Here is a 16,154-nt window from a genome sequence, read left to right as displayed (position 1 = left end):
ACGAGGCTCTGCTCCACAGCTCAGCAGCAGCAGCAGCGGGAGGAGGAGGAGGAGGAGCAGCGGCCGCCGCCGCAGCCCTCCAGCTTGGCACCAGCTGGAAGAGTGCTTTCACGTGGGCGTTCCCCTAGCACTGCCACTCTCTTCCTGCTAGGGTGGAAGGGGAGCAGGAGGGAGGGAGGGAGGGAGGAAGGGAGGGTGGGAGGGTGGGTGAGAGGAGGGATGCAGATGTACACCTTACCCTCTTCGTGAGACACATCCTTAGAGCACACCATTACAGACCACGACTGCCACAACCACCCACACTGGTCAGCCAGCATTCAGCGCCACCATAGCCCCAGGACTGCAGGTAAGGACATGAACTAATATTTACTCTGTGTGTGTGTATGTGTGTGTGTGTGTGTGTGTGTGTGTGTGTGTGTGTGTGTGTGTGTGTGTGTGTGTGTGTGTGTGCGTGTGCGTGTGTTTGTTTGTGTGTGTGCGTGCGTGCGCACATGCATATGTGTGTTTTTGTGTGTGTTTGTGTGTGTGTGTTTGTCTGTTTGTGTGTGTGTGTGTGTGCATGTGTGTGTTATTAGAGCAACTTGTTTGAGAACAGACAGTTAAACCAGACAGGCTAGACACTTGTTCCACAGCAAAACAACCCCAAACAAACAGTGCTGACTTTTCTGCAGCTCCACTATGCTGACATAGAAGTGAACACTGAAGTGGACCATGGGCTTTTTTGGCAAAGAACTATTGATGTGATGGCAGGCAAATGTCAAATAACATGACAAGAATGTAATACTGTCTTCCTCTTAGAGTGTTTTTCTGCTACCACTGTTTTCACTTTAGCCAAGAGAGAAATACACCACTTTCAGCTTTTAAACTTTCAACCAGGAGCATTTTGCATTATCATAACACAATATGCTGACACAGTATGCACATCTGAATAGACTATGAAAAATGCGGTAATAAAAGTTTTCACATTTATTGCAGTCAAAAAGTTATAGTTCACTGTCCCTTGAATAAACCAAGGAGTGGTTTACAACTCGAAATTGTACTTGATGATGCAAGTAAGGCATTTGCCATGAAACTATTTAGCTAGCTCAGATGTCAGTCTTCAAATAAATGTTCTAATAAATGTACTTCTGCTACTAAACTACTTGAAGGGCTCAAATAAATATTTGGAAGGATACACTCCACATCCCCCATGGAACTGAATGAGTTGCTGGGATGATTTGTATGTGAAGGGAGAAATTAATTTAGTGTTGGGCTAGCAGGCTGCTACTGTCTTCAGTAAATTAGTCAGGATGAAGAATGGAAGAGGGCACTGCAAGACATCCGGGGGCGGTCTGGGGTGGACAGTCTCCAACACAATCAAGTAGGAAATCTGCCGGTCACACATCTCTGGGAAGGACTTGGAAGGCACACAGAGGCTGAGTACAAAGCAGGTGATCCCGTTGAAGACTGTCTTGTTCATAGATACATTCAGTCCTGCAGAAATCAGGCATAGTTAGGATTCTCCAAAACTGAGAAAGGGTTAAGAAGGTGTTACTGTTTTGTTTTTTTTTCCTTAATTGTGTCTTTTGGCACTGTGGCTTTTACAAGCGAATCTAGATCCTTCTTCGCGCTAGAAAAACAAAGCGCCTTTCAGGAGCAACCTGATGATGTTTTTGTGGATGAGCTTCGTGCAAGGCACTTGTTGCTCCTCTGCAGCCGAGCTCAGAGAGATGTGCAAGGCCTCTGCTAAACCTTCTTCCTTCCCCCTGTGGCCTGTGTCGCCCTCCTGCTGAGAGCCGAGGAAGCCGGGAGTCTGGTGAGGAGTGGCTCCCCTATAAAAGTATGACTCCCAGCCTGCAAACTAGGTCTCGCTCCCTCAGTAAGCACATGCCCCTACTCCCTCCCCCACCCCAAGAGGGGAAAGGCCCCACTGTCTGTCGGCTTCCAGGGAAAGAAAAACACCTCCTGTTTCCCTCCCACTTTCCCCTGAGTGAGGGCCTCGGGTCTTTGGGTGGCTAGAGCGCTGGGGAAGTCGTGAGCCTGTATTTACTCTCCTCCACGGCCTGGGAAGCCCAGAAGAGGAAGGTCTGTCTCGGCGGGCGTGGACCCGCCGCACACGTCTGTGGGAGTCGGGTGTTTGGTGAGCTGGCAGTGCTCCAGCTCTGTCTGGGCCGGATAATGAAGTCCAGGTGCTCCTGTGGGTAGCTTAAGACACCTGTCACCAATATTTAGTGCCAGAAAAAGCCAGACTGCAAACAGAGCTAGACAATCTGTTTGCTTACTTTAAGTAGCCAACGTAACTGGAAGCATAGGTCTGATGAGGGGACACCAAACGCAAGAAAAAAGCCATGCGAGAAGGGTTTTCCTCCAATCAAGTGTGGCCAATATGTCTGATATACATCTCCTCAATAGTAGACATTAATCTGAAGGAAAAGCTATTATGGCCCTCTTGCGCAGGAGACAGTGAGGGGATACAAATCTCTGCAAGCCTTCTCTATTTCCCACACTTGTAGTGCAAGTTTCATGTGTGCCAGCTGCGAAATCTATTGCACTACAGTGCCAGTACCTAATCTATTTCAGCCCACACCTGTTCCATGCTAACACTAAACATCACTACCAGTTCTGCCTGTTTGAAGATATTTTAGGTATGAGATTAAGCAATCAATAGATACTTAAGGTAAGGATGAGTATTAGGTGTGAACACATCTGATGCCACTTTCTCTTGCTGGCTTTGTAGTTGTTAACAGAGCTAATTAAAGATAGTGTTTTCAGAAGCAGTAAAGTTCCCTTTTACCACATCCTCAATTTTCAGGATGAAGACCTGGTCACAGGCCCAGTGTGGAGGGTGCTGCACAGTCCTCCTGGGTCTCTTAACGCTGGCATTCTCTCTCGGCAACATCTCCACTAGAGGACAAGTTCGTTTTGGTCACACACCTTTCAAAAACAGAGCTGTCAACTTCAACATGTAGTGAGGCGATCGTAACCACAGCACCTGCGTAACTGTGTGTTAGCTCATTAGCTGGTTGACAGGCAGTATTGAGTACAGAAGCTTCAAGGTTTTGCTCACTTCCTGAATGGTATCTTTATTTGTTGCAGGACGAGGGTGTGGCTTCGAACAGCCTGGAAGATGGGCTGGGTGTGACCACGTTTTGGTGGGGGGAATGGGCCAAGTGGACAGCCTGCACACGTACCTGTGGAGGCGGGGTTATGTCTCAGGAGAGACATTGTCTTAAGCAAAGGTCAGTGTGTCAACCAACACTGGCTTATCATATGTTTTTAAGCAAGGAATTGCCATTGTAAAAAAAAGGTTACAGCTAATTATTTTCTTTTTATTAACTTCTGTCATTGGCATTGGGTCACTGGCTTTATGTGCAGATGCTCTGAAAGACACATTTGCAGAGAGAATTCTTCAAAGAGAATTTAAAACAATTATAATTTGAAGACTTTTGAAAAAAATGGGCTGGAGGGTTTCTCAAAGAATGCAAAGAAAAACATAAAAAATACAAATGCACAAACATCTTTCATTCAAAGAAAGAAAAAGGCTACTGGCAAGGACAGTACGACATGCACAGGAAATGCAAAAAGATACCACCTCTGCAATACGAAGGTTAGTTCACACTATTAGTCTTCCCATTCCTATCTAAAACACACAATGTATTTGTGCAAACTCACAGAAATAAAACCCAGAATCCACACTTACCAGCATAGTAGCTTTATACTGATTAGTCATTCTTTCACTAGTTAGAAAATTAGACTGCCAGTAACTGTTGTTTATTCTGAGCTGCCCCTCATTTCCAGGTCGATAGTGGTTCTTAAGGTTGATGTCCCGTCTGACTCTAGTCCATCACTTGCAGGAATGTCCCTCAACTGGAAGGAGTTTCCGGGAGGAGCAGTGCTCATCGTTCAACTCTCAGGTGTACAATGGAAAGAATTACTACTGGAAGCCTCTTTACCCAGGTATCCACTGTCCGAGTAGATCCAGCCTCATTGTGCGGGGCATGCCTGAGGGCAAACACTGATGCCATGTCTGTAATTCTGTAGATGACTACGTTCATATCTCCAGCAATCCCTGTGACCTCCATTGCACCACGTCAGACGGTCAGAGACAGCTGATGGTGCCAGCCCGTGACGGGACTTCCTGCAAGTACAGCAATTACAGGGGAGTCTGTGTAGACAGCAGGTGTGAGGTAAATGTATGGATCTCAAGTTGATGTGACCGCATTCTTAAATAGGCAGGATATAATGCAGCACTATGCTCCTTTAAGCACTGTTCGTAAGCATTTGAGGAAAATCCATCTGAGACTTAAAATCTTAAAATCTTCAAATAGTTTGTGTTCTGAAACATGAGGCCCTTTAGATTGGCGTCTCTCTCTGCAGCCGATTGGCTGTGATGGCGTCCTCTTCTCTCCCAACACACTGGACAAGTGTGGTGTGTGTCAAGGAGATGGGAGTAGCTGTAGCCGGGTGACTGGAAACTTCCGGCGGGGAGCCTCCAGCCTGGGTAGGGATAACCCCATTACCTGTAACTTGTTACATCTCGTCAAGAGCCACCACTGAATGAATACAGAAGCAGTGAATTCAATACATGTTTTTTTCTTTTTGAAGGATATTCCTTCATTACACAAATTCCAGAGGGCTCGTGGGACATCCAGGTCATCGAGCGGAAGAAGTCTGCAGATATACTAGGTGCGTAGGTCCAGGTCAATTAATAGTTCAGAAAGAAACTTCTAAAGGACATGAATGAATATGAGCAAGAATTGAATTGCCACTTTAAGGCAAACCAGAGACATAGCCAATAAAAGTAACTTGATATATATAGTTTGATTTCCAAATTAGCATGACTTAGCATTGGGTACAGTTACAGTTACATAGCTGGATTAAAACTTCTCTGACGTTTTCTTCTTCCTCCCGTGTTACACTGCAGCTGTGACAGACCAGGCTGGGAACTTTTTCTTCAATGGTGCATACAAGGTGGACAGCCCTCAGAATTTCCACGTGGCAGGCACCATCTTCAAGTACCGGAGGCCCACCGATGTGTATGAGACGGGAATTGAGTACATTGTGGCAAAAGGACCCATCGATCAACCCATCAATATACTGGTACTGTAGCCATGGTACTTCTTCTCGGCTGTCCCTGGGTAATCGCACTGACTGGCTGGGTAATCCTTTGACTTAGTGCAGACTGCAGATGCCATTGACTTAATGCAGACCGCAGGTGCCATTTGTCTTAAAGTTCACATCCTGATAACTATTGCTGAAGTAGCTGGTTGTTCTGAGAAAAAGAAATGTCACATGACTGTCCTTGGCTCTAATAATAATTTTAATAAAAGTTTTAATAGTCAGGAATATTTTCTACAAGGCTATGATCCTCCCTGCCGGTCAATTATTTTTTGTGTGTGCATGCAGCCCAAAAAGTGGTTGAGTGCTAAGCCAGGAGGAAGGGGCTTTGTAGAAATCTTCTGATGGAGGAGTTGGAATTGAAAAGAAGGGCAAAAACACCAAAAGACAAGACTTCTATATAAAACATGTTGCCTGTCTTGTGTTCTTAGTTTGTGTGCCGTCTGTCTGCTTCTTGTCTCCTGTCCTCCGAGGTCTGGAACCAGAATGGCCGAAACCCTTACATCACGTATGAGTATACTGTGATGCGCGACACTCTCACGCCTGTCTCTCAGCCACCCATTTACACCGGCTCAGACGGAGGAACAAGTCATCAGGTCTCCATGGAGATAGACAGCATGTTGCCCCATAACGAGAGCTCGCATGTCCGAGCTGTCCCCAAGACAGAGAGGAACCAGGCAGGTGCGCGGGGCGGGGAGCCAGGTGTGGTGGAGAGACAGAGGCCCAGCCAGGAGACCAACGAGGTGTATGAGGATACAGCTGCCATAGATTGTAAGCAGGATGCTCTGGCATGGTCTCGGTATCTGGGTCAGCTTTAAATAAGCATTGGCCAAGCCATTTTTTATTGAAACCTGTGATGGAATGGAGGACAAATGTTTTTCAAAGCCTTTGCTTACTAGGTCCATTCTATTTATCTATTTTATCCGTTATTAAAACATGCTGCAGAAAGAACATATCGACATTTTCTTTCAAATGCAGATGTATCTCTTAAAAATCAGATGAATACACTGTGGTTTTGACAAGGTACACATTTTCTCTGTCAACATTTTTAAAGTAATAGATATTTATCCCTCTCTCTTGTGAACTCACCCACCACCTTTAATCCAGATTCCATATTGATGCACAATAATGATGCTTTTACAGTACGTGAAACAAAGAGAGAGAGCAGAGAGTTGCGTATGGTTCATGGGGCACTCAACCAGAATGAAAAAGTAGCAGTTTTTTTTAAATTAGGCTCTTTCTGCTGGCCCTTTGGAGTCTGTTTATAACACATGATCAGCAAATATTTGCAAGTCAGAATGAAAAATTTAGGGAACACTGACATTCTCTCTCTGTTGAGATTAGTGGACCATAGGCAGGTGTGGTCTTATGCTTATCTTTGTATTGAGAGCTGGAGTTCTGACAGAGAAAGAAAGAGCGAAAAAGTAGAGTGTGGTGTCCTGGGCGGCTTCAGTGTAGGAGGGCCAGGAGTCTGTTATTGCCCTCTGGTTGTGGTAGGCTACCACTGTATCCTCTCAGTTTCTCTATAAGTCATGCCAGCTACCACAACCACATAGGAGAGAGGCCAGTCAGTGTGTCTGAGGTGGTCCTCTTGAATGCCAAAGGCATTTTAAAAATTTTTTTTTTAAATGCTGTGGAAATTCTTTTGTTGATATGAGATAGTAAGAAAATCTGGCTAGGTATTTGAGTTATGCCCATAGCCTGTGCTATTCTTGCTGGTTCTTACTGTTACACTTTTTTTTAGTGCGCTCTTCTCATTCGTTCAACCAAACCTACTAATGATATTTGGTCATCTGTCCAAATTTTTATTTGTGAAGATGGAAATAGCAGCTGGCCAAATGGAGTGGTCACGCCTGGCATTGCGCCAGCCAGCAGTCCTGCAGAGGAGATGGTGGATGCGGAGAACCTTATATGGAGGATGCTTCTCGGGCAACGGATGGACTCTGGCAACATGCATATGAACATTTCTGCCAATCAGCTTCTGAATGAGGGGGCGCGCCTCTCTTCTGAAGTAGAGCCAGTTGAGTTAGACTACAGTAGCACAGAGCAAGGGATACTAAATGGTTCGTTTCTCGAATTTACTCTCGGCCGTCACCATAACGACACAGGAGACCTCCTGTTTCAGAACCGGACCCTGATTACCAGCTTGAGGAGCAGCAACCGCACCAATCGCACCAGGTAAAGTAGTCCACGTGCGTCATCTTAGTCTCCAATCGTCTATTACAGCCATAAACGACGACAACCCGTCTTGCCAATAATCGTCACCCAAAGCACCACTTTAGCCCCTTGTCCCTTCGCCTCATAAAGCCCCATTCTCTCCATGCAAAGTACTGCTACAGGTTAAAGATATCTAAACCGTTAGCCATCCCCTATCCCTCTGTGAGAGACATGTAAAAGTGCGCAGAGGTTTCATCTGGGACAGCCCTACTCACGGGGAATGGAATGTGCTCCAGACTTGCCTTGGGCTGCTTTTTTTTTTTTTTCTTTTAACGCTCTCCGAGACATTCAAAGAGTAGTGAAAGGAGCCAAGCTGAGGCATGGTGGGACTGCATTCCATCATATTTATAATTCATGTTGGCTTCCCTGCTATGTGTCCACACACCGCTTCACCAGCCTCTCTGCCAGAGGTCGTAAAGCACGTCACATGGCACACCCTGTTTCGCACTTTAAGGAAAAGAGAGATTCCAGGCAGGAGGAGAGAGATAGACTGAGAGTTAGGAAGATGGTCTTTTGGAAAGGCATAACATATGGTGTTTTGTTATTTGTGGAAAAAAGCACCATAGATCACTCGGGTACAGGCTATACTCGTGACATCCGATAAATTTACAGGAATCATAAGGTGGAGGTTTTATTATCGTTTTTTTTCGGTAAAGCACTGCACAGTTTTCCATGCCTGCCATTCAGGTAATAAGTGTGACTAGGAATTACAAAAATGTTTGTGGTTTTATGACTGAACTACCAGTTGGTGTCTCGGCTTCAGCAAATAAATATATTTTGTCTAATGTACGATGAAGACGGTTGGGACGTGGTCTCGTCTGAGACAGAACCAGTGAAATGCTTTGCCCTCCTGTAGGAGTCATCAGAGGTTGCTACAGAAGAACAGAATGAGTGCTGCTGATATGTATCGCTGGAAGCTGTCCTCTCAAGAGCCTTGTAGCATGACATGCTCCATAGGTACTCACCTCCTCAGCCAGTATATACGTAATTATATAGGGATAGATATGGCTTTCGGTTTTCTTTTTTGTATTATTTTATGTAGCCTTTTGATGGTTATCTGTCTCTCTGTAACAGGTGTGGCAAAGTCGTTTGCCATGTGTGTGCGTTACGATGGTGCCGAGGTGGATGACACATACTGTGATGCTTTGACTCGGCCTGAACCCGTGCACGATTTCTGCATAGGACGGGAGTGTCAGCCCAGGTTTGCAGATACTATACTCAATCATAGTAGAAATCCTACAGGAAAGAAAACACTGTTTTTTTTTGTCAGGGGGTGGGGGTGTAGCGGGGGGTCTACAGAAGAGACTCACATTTATTCTCACCAAAGACATGCGATGACAGCATTCTACATCCTGATGGACAGGATGGCTTATTTGAACAGATCTAACATGGTCAGCATGAATGATGGCACAAAACCACATTACCATTATTTTAATTTAATTAGGACCACGTTTTTACACTTTTTAAAAAACTTACACTTACACTCAATGCAACGGACACAACAGACTGGCCGGCGTCACACTTTCTCTCTTCTGCAGGTGGGAGGCTAGCAGCTGGAGCGAGTGCTCGCGGACGTGCGGCGAGGGCTTTCAGTTCCGTCTAGTGCGCTGCTGGAAGATGCTGGCCCCGGGGCTGGACAGCTCGGTCTATAGCGACCTCTGCACGGAAACTGAGCTAGAGCGCCCTCCGGAGCGCAGGGCCTGCAAGAGCCCCACATGCGGGCCCCAATGGGAGGTGGCCGAATGGTTAGAGGTGGGTACAAAAAAGGCACGTGGATAATTTGATGCATGGAAGTAGTTGCTGCTTGAAGTGCTGCAAAAAGCTGTTGTAAAAGCTGAGATGTGGCTCAGCGGTTAGCATGTTTGCTTCTCAGTGAAAAACATGGAGATTAGGTTGATTGGATATTCTAAATTGCCCTGTATGAAAGTGACCTGTGTATGTCCAGTGATGGTTGGAGCTCTGTCCTGATCTTAACCTCCTCCTCTTCCCCTGCACAGTCCCCCAGGAGGCTGTGTGGTTTCTGATTGAGACTATGTTGTGTGCAATTTGGCTGCTGCTTCTCATTGGTGTGTGAGTGTTTGTAAGTCTTTCTGTAAAGTGTCCTTGAGTGTGAGAAAAGTGTTATTTAAATATAGCTAATAATATGAAACAGGTTTTATTTTATTCCTGCCCTTTTTGTTATGAATATGTTTGTGTTTAGGAACAGTAACTAGTACAGATAACGGAGAGCGATTAAAAACTGCTGTTTGTTCGTTGCGCAGTGTCCAGCAAAATGTGGCCACCGAGACTTGGTGACCCGAGAAGTCAGGTGCTCGGACGAGGTCATGTCATGTGACGAAGCGACCCGCCCTCCATCTGCTAAAAATTGCACAGGTCCGCCTTGTGAGCGCCAGTGGACAGCGTCTGAGTGGGGGCCGGTAGGACAGCATAGTGCACACACATCAACCAAAACGTCACTCTCACTCATTGTTTCGGTATTTATTGCATTGCATATCTAGTGTACATATAGCTTGATGTTACTTTTTTTTTAAATCACTGGACACTTTTCATTTGTGTCACTGATCTCTTTTCTTGAATTGATGCTCAGTGCTCTGGGACATGCGGGCAAGGGAAGACCGTCCGGCATGTGTACTGCAAGACGCCAGAGGGTCGGGTGGTGCCGGAGTCCCAGTGTCCACCTGAGGACAAGCCTTTGGCGGTTCATCCCTGTGGAGATAAAGAGTGTCCTGCACACTGGCTTTCTCAGGATTGGGAAAGGGTGAGATGTGGAAACAGATGTTCAGACAGATTTTTTGTGGGGAATAATCCTGAAGATAATTTGATTTTAATTCCATTAATTATGAGTAGTGCCTGGGTCCCATCTCCCTTTGTTCTGAAGGAGAGCTCATTAGTATAATGAGGTGGTGAAGTGCAGAGTTGGAACAAAGACCCAGAGGCACAGAGGCCCTCATACAACTCCAGCATGTGAATCAGTTGTTTCAGTTTTTTAATTCAAATGGCCAGGAAAGTTTAAAATTTTCCAATTATTTTATTATTATTATTATTATTATTATTATTACATAAATCATGACAATTAATTAATCAATTAAAAAAAAATTTTAAATACATTTTTTAAATCTAATCATTTATTCACTGTAAGTGCTTTGAACATTATTTTTTCTCATGTCAGTGCAACACAACATGTGGACGTGGTGTAAAGAGGAGGACAGTGCTTTGCGCTGGCATCACAGGGGGCAAGTTTCAGATCCACGATGATGAGGCATGTGATGCCAGCAAGCGACCGTTGGATGAGGACACGTGCTTTGAAAGGCCTTGCTTCAAGTGGTACACAACCCCTTGGTCAGAGGTGGGAACTAAACTACTCCCGAACTTCCTATGGCTTTATTACATACTGACCCAGCTGCTCTATACTAACAAAGTCTTTTCATCAAAGACCTGTGGATGGGTAGGCCTATCGTGCTTCAGCTGACCACTGCTTTGGCTGTTCCTCCCACTGGCAGTGTACCAAGACGTGTGGTGTAGGTGTGAGGATGAGGGACGTGAAGTGCTACCAGGGGAGAGAGCTTGTGCGTGGGTGCGACCCTCTGACCAAACCTGTTAACAAGCAGACCTGTGCCCTGCAGGCTTGCCCCACAGAACCTCCAGGTAGAGGTGAAAGGGTATTACACTAGAAACCCAGACTTCCTCTCATTTCACATCTATACCCTCAAATTTTATCTGCACCCTTTTCCTAGGTAGATTCTGCTTGCTCAATGATGTAATCACTTATGCAGAATGTCAATGGCTCGTTTTATGTGTAGATGAGAACTGCCAGGATCGTCCCACCACCAACTGCTCTCTGGCACTGAAGGTCAACCTCTGCAGCCACTGGTACTACAGCAAGGCCTGCTGCAATACCTGCCGGACCACGCGCAGCTCCTAGTCCCCCTCACGCACCCCCACCACAGGGGCGAGAGCCAAGGCTCTCTGATCACTATTAGACCAATGCACTTGAATCAGGACTAGTGTCAAGGGGCATTTCTGAAAGAGGTGATATACAGAAATCCTGAATCTGGTTCCATCTTTTAGATGCCTTTATTGTTTGTTAGTTAAACTAGCTATACTAAACTACCAGTGATGTCAGTATTACAGTAACAATACCTACTTTATGACAAAGTCCCAATGCTTGTGGGATACGTTAAGCAAACATTAAATTATTTGGATTATTGCTCAGTGAAATGTAATTGTAATGCATGAAAGTTTAAGATTCATCAGACTGGCAGCGATAGGGGTCAGTGTTGAATGTTACCTCAGACTAAAGATGGAACACTTAGTACTGTATGTGTAAACATAAGCTGACTCTTCATCCTTTTGCCAGTGCCACTGCCCTGCTATTCCTTCTGTGTCTTACCAAGCTCTTATTGCACCTTTGCTTTTCTACAGTTTATTTATTGGTCAGAGCCAGGGTTCTGTTACACATTGCCATCTTTTTTTCTGATTTTCTGCAGTCACCTGTATTTTCTGTAATGACTAAGTTAATAGCCAATAGCTCCCCTGACAGCAGGAAATGAACGCCTGTTCTTTTGATTCTCTTGTATCATTTAATCTGTCATTCAGTGAGTCCTGACACTTGAACATGTAATATTTGAAATTGTATGCAGTTTATATATTGCTCTTTTGTGGCACAATCCAGCTATTAAAATATTGCATTGCTGTTACCTCAGAGTACAAACAGCAATCGAAACTAGAAGTCATTTGATTTTATTTTAGAAAAGTTGCACATTTTATTTTACCTTTCAAAGTATGATAAATAAAAGATTATCACCAATGACAATATGTGTGGTATTTGTAGGTCCAAAATCAAGCATTTGATATACTTTTCACTTGGATGATGGTTTAAAGAAAAACACAATACATTTTCTTAGTCACTGAAATTCTGGCAATATGGAAGTTACACATAAAGGTGACAACATTAAGGTAATTCTGCCCACAGTATGACAGACCTTAATATCCCAGGAAAGAACATTCTAGTACTCCTCTAGCGTTGCAGCTGTTGCCAAAGTAAGGGATAGCTGACCATTTGAGTGGAGTAACTATCGCCCCCTGCTGGCACATATGTCTATACAACACAATGGTCCACAATTTAACATACAATAGTCATAATAAACAACCAGTAATTAAAAATCTCAATTCAAAACTCTTGTTTAGCAAAATTGCTTGATAGAAATGTGCATCAAAACTGCTGAACTGTCAAGGAAGTGAATTAATGTAAAACATCAAACAGTGAAATCCATAAATACTCATACAATTCATTTCATGACAGACTTCAACAACACATCATGGTTTTGGTTAAACCATTAAAAAACCCACAAATGTTTTCATGATCCAACAGTACTACAGTTGGAAGAGTCCAATGATAGATACTATAGAATACATGATATAGCTATTATTTTTCACCAGTCTGCAGTGAGGCATCATCCTCAGATAAACATTAAAGTATTTACATCAGTTACTGAAACCCTGCTGGGGCTTACATGGTCTATTCTGCATAATAAGATATCTGTATTCTTCAAATGACATTGGATTTGCCTCTCATGTCCATCAGGAGTTTGTTGTTTTTGCTAATTTCATTTTCATGATAAAAACAGAGTTCTAAAAATACCATGATATAATTATCATATACATATTTATGTGCACATACTGTACACAGACTAAAACTTGTATGACAACTCCACATCAAAAAGGTTGGGATGCTTCCATAAATTTGTGATTACAGCTTTAACTGTTTAATAAGGTATTAGAGTCCCAGAATTCTTAACGAATTATGCCGCTGTCTGTCCGTCAAGGTCCGCCACTGCATGGCACTACACATCAGTGCTGACGCTGTGGTGCGTCAGCTCCTCCCTCGTGGTGACAGACTGGACGAGGCTGAACTTGTTAAAGTTGGGCATGTCCACAGGCAGGTCCAGCTCTTGCTGCTGCATGCTCCTGTAACTGACCACTCCCCCGCTGTTGTCCAGCTCCTCCTGGGCGTGCAAGTAGAAGGGCAGGTAGCCAGAGCAGGAGGGACAGAAGGTGTAGGAGAGGACCCGCCGGCGAGGCGGCGCGGGGCTGCAGCGGCGGTGGACGGCCTGTCCGTTTGGATCGTAAGGCTCAGCGGTCATGAGGAACTGGTTGGAGGAGGAGTATCGCAAGGCAGGGCGGCTGCTCATTGGACACGGAGGACTAGAGGGGCTTGGCTTATAGGGAGGACTGGGTAATGTAGTGGTGAAGTCCGACTCCTCCTCCTCACCATCTGACTCCTGCCTCTTACAACAGTAATACTAGAAAAGGACAGGGAAGGGACATTTAAAGGTTCGATTGTGCATGTAGGTTCAAAGTAAGAGAATAAGACCAAAGAAACAAAGAGGCAGATGAGTCCTACTAGTTAAAAGCTCATGATCGACAATTTGCTTATTACGGTAGTCACCAAAAAGCGGAGTCCTCCATTAATTTTAAGGCTGTACCAAATCAATAAACCCAAGGAAAATGTTATTTTAAGAGGGAATGAGGGTGTGTCACTGGGTAACACCAAATTCACATGGTAATATCAAACAATACACTCTGCTTTGATGTAGTTCCAGAAGTTACCCACGTCACCTTAATAAATGCAAATAGAGTGTATTACTGTAAGACTGACATGGAAGGTTGTGTTTACCTGCAGCCTACAGTAACATAACACTGTAACAATAGTGAGTAAGATGACTGCTGCTATGATTCCACCTGTGATGACCACTGTTCCGGCTGTCATTCGAAGTCCTCTCCATCAACACCCTGCGCATGCGGGAGAATGAAAGATTAGCTTTCAGGGTATGTTAGTCTAGCCTACCTCATGTCGTTGTGTTTCTGAAACCCTGGCTTGGCCCATTCTCACCATTCTGCATAATAAGGTTTCTGAATCCTTCAAATGACTGACATGTCTGCTCTGCATTATGCCATTTTCTGATGATATTCAGGGATGGATAAGGAAAGCAGCCAAAAATGTGTGGCACTGAAGGACTGTCATGGGATGATGCAGCTCATTAGTGGAACAAAAATTAAGTCTCAAAATAGAATCCACTTGGAGACAGGAGATGTCTTTGTGAGAATCTTAATGAGGAGCCAAGAAGCCGGATGGATACCCCCCAAATAAGACTTTTGTCTTTTTCTGTCACAGTTCTTTTTTCCTTTTCATTTTATTTATGATTATTGTCTACTTATTAATTATATGGCCCATGTCAGCAGATCACCCCAAAACAACCCCTTCAGAATTTCATTTGTCAGTGACAGTTACCTGACAGATATTCAGATACTGTAATACACATGTAATATCTCCTTCAGTGCTTGACTGATCACCGCCCTCAGAATTTCAGATGCAATGTTGATAGCAGTTAGACTTACCACAAGCCACCAAGTCATTCATTTCCACAGAATTTTGTTACACAAGTTTATTGAATCAAATCCTAAGATTATTAGAGGTAATTCTGAAACTTTAAATTTTGTTCTCAGTGCAATCTGTGATGTCAACCTAAAAAACGCACTAAATCTCAGGTCTGATTATGATGTTTTAGTTCTGGAAAAAAAGGCAGAAGTTGATAATACGGAATATATTGATGTTGGACACATGGGCAACAGACTATGGTCAAACAGCTTGTCTGTAAGAATAAGGAAGACTTCGATTTATGTCGGAGTGTGCATTTCTGTTTGTGTGTTCCTGTATAGGTATTTATGCGTGCAAGTGTGTGTGTAAGTGTAAGGATGGTTGTATATAAAGGGAGTGTTATGTAATCCAATAATCCAAGAGGGACAAAAAAAAGTGAAACCGAAAACATCGTCAGAAAAAAAAAATGTTTTGACGAACGGCTCTAAATTACCACTAATACTCTTATACTCACTCACGCAACCAAAATTCTCTTGCATTTGATATTGGGTACCTATAACGCAACGAAAACGCCAAGTATTTGGCGTTTGAATTCATTTCTCTCTATCTATCTATGTATTAGTGAGTAGATGAACCTATTCTTAACCTTACTTATTCATACTTAAACGAATTAAAAGCCACGTAATTAACACGTACAACAATATTTCCTTTTTCACTGATTCTATTTTTACTGATAAGATCATAAAGCATGTGCGTACATTTAATTCCCGCTTCACATCGGCCATGTAAATGTTAAAGTTATTTAAAAGTCACCAACTTGTTCATATTCGTTAGCCTACCTTTAAGAATCGCTCGACTGACATCGGAAGTCCATCTCTCCGCTCCCCTGCAGCACCGAGTCGATTCTAAAAAAAACCAAACCAAACTTCTAGAGAAGAGTTTAACATATCAGGTACCATCCAATCTGTTGCTGTATTAATGTTTAGATCCACTTAATACTCTTACTATAACCATATCAGAGAAAAAAAAAATATATAAAAAAATTTGACGAACATCCGACAAAACATAATACCCAAATCCGGTATCCGCTAAGATCAACGTTAGCCAATTTTCCTTAGATTTGATATTTTCTCATGCAGTTGACTGTATGAGACCGTGAAAGATAGTAGTAGTCTCGTCTTTGCTCGTCCCCGCTTTTTCTTGCAACCCTGTTCGCATTTTGTTGAAATAACAACCGGATAGAAAAATCGAAGCGAGGGAATTTGGTGCTTTCTGGGTAGTGTGAAATAATTAACGCCTTTTCACCTGGGCCAGCTGTTATGATTCCTTCAGCTGACGCGGAGGCGCGCTCATCTGTGGTGCACCTGAGCTGTGAGAGAGAGAGAGAGAGAGAGAGAGAGAGAGAGAGAGAGAGAGAGAGAGAGAGAGATGATCGGCGGAGCTAGGAGTACATGCACATAAT

General features: G+C 43.8%; 2 protein-coding genes across 9 annotated transcripts; one reads left to right on the top strand and one right to left on the bottom strand.

Moving 5' to 3' along the window:
- Window positions 1-220: 220 nt before the first annotated feature.
- Window positions 221-12,094, top strand: LOC113572894 (ADAMTS-like 2). 8 transcript variants are annotated; one of them, XM_081714025.1, is made up of 19 exons: window positions 221-346; window positions 2,792-2,894; window positions 3,076-3,218; window positions 3,511-3,586; window positions 3,834-3,936; window positions 4,021-4,166; window positions 4,357-4,480; window positions 4,585-4,665; window positions 4,904-5,079; window positions 5,583-5,868; window positions 6,915-7,275; window positions 8,171-8,271; window positions 8,389-8,515; window positions 8,853-9,066; window positions 9,576-9,788; window positions 9,902-10,072; window positions 10,484-10,660; window positions 10,815-10,959; window positions 11,115-12,092. In XM_081714025.1, the coding sequence occupies exons 2-19, from the start codon at window positions 2,793-2,795 to the stop codon at window positions 11,234-11,236; spliced, it is 2,868 nt and encodes a 955-aa protein (XP_081570151.1). In that variant the 5' UTR covers window positions 221-346; window position 2,792; the 3' UTR covers window positions 11,237-12,092. The 8 variants fall into 8 exon arrangements, with proteins under 8 accessions (XP_081570151.1, XP_081570150.1, XP_035385505.1 ...); XM_081714024.1 differs by having other exon boundaries at window positions 5,571-5,868; window positions 11,115-12,090; XM_035529612.2 differs by having other exon boundaries at window positions 5,571-5,868; window positions 9,576-9,731; window positions 11,115-12,088.
- Window positions 12,095-12,275: 181 nt separating this feature from the next.
- Window positions 12,276-15,931, bottom strand: fam163b (family with sequence similarity 163 member B). Its single transcript, XM_027002930.3, has 4 exons — window positions 15,746-15,931; window positions 15,532-15,597; window positions 13,991-14,106; window positions 12,276-13,616 (listed from the first exon to the last, which is right to left on the bottom strand). The coding sequence occupies exons 3-4, from the start codon at window positions 14,081-14,083 to the stop codon at window positions 13,158-13,160; spliced, it is 552 nt and encodes a 183-aa protein (XP_026858731.2). The 5' UTR covers window positions 14,084-14,106; window positions 15,532-15,597; window positions 15,746-15,931; the 3' UTR covers window positions 12,276-13,157.
- Window positions 15,932-16,154: the final 223 nt, after the last annotated feature.

The sequence above is a fragment of the Electrophorus electricus genome, chromosome 5, assembly GCF_041902795.1.
Source record: "Electrophorus electricus isolate QZ-2024a chromosome 5, ASM4190279v1, whole genome shotgun sequence".
Taxonomy (NCBI): Eukaryota; Metazoa; Chordata; class Actinopteri; order Gymnotiformes; family Gymnotidae; genus Electrophorus; species Electrophorus electricus.
This window is presented reverse-complemented; position numbering and strand designations above follow the sequence as displayed.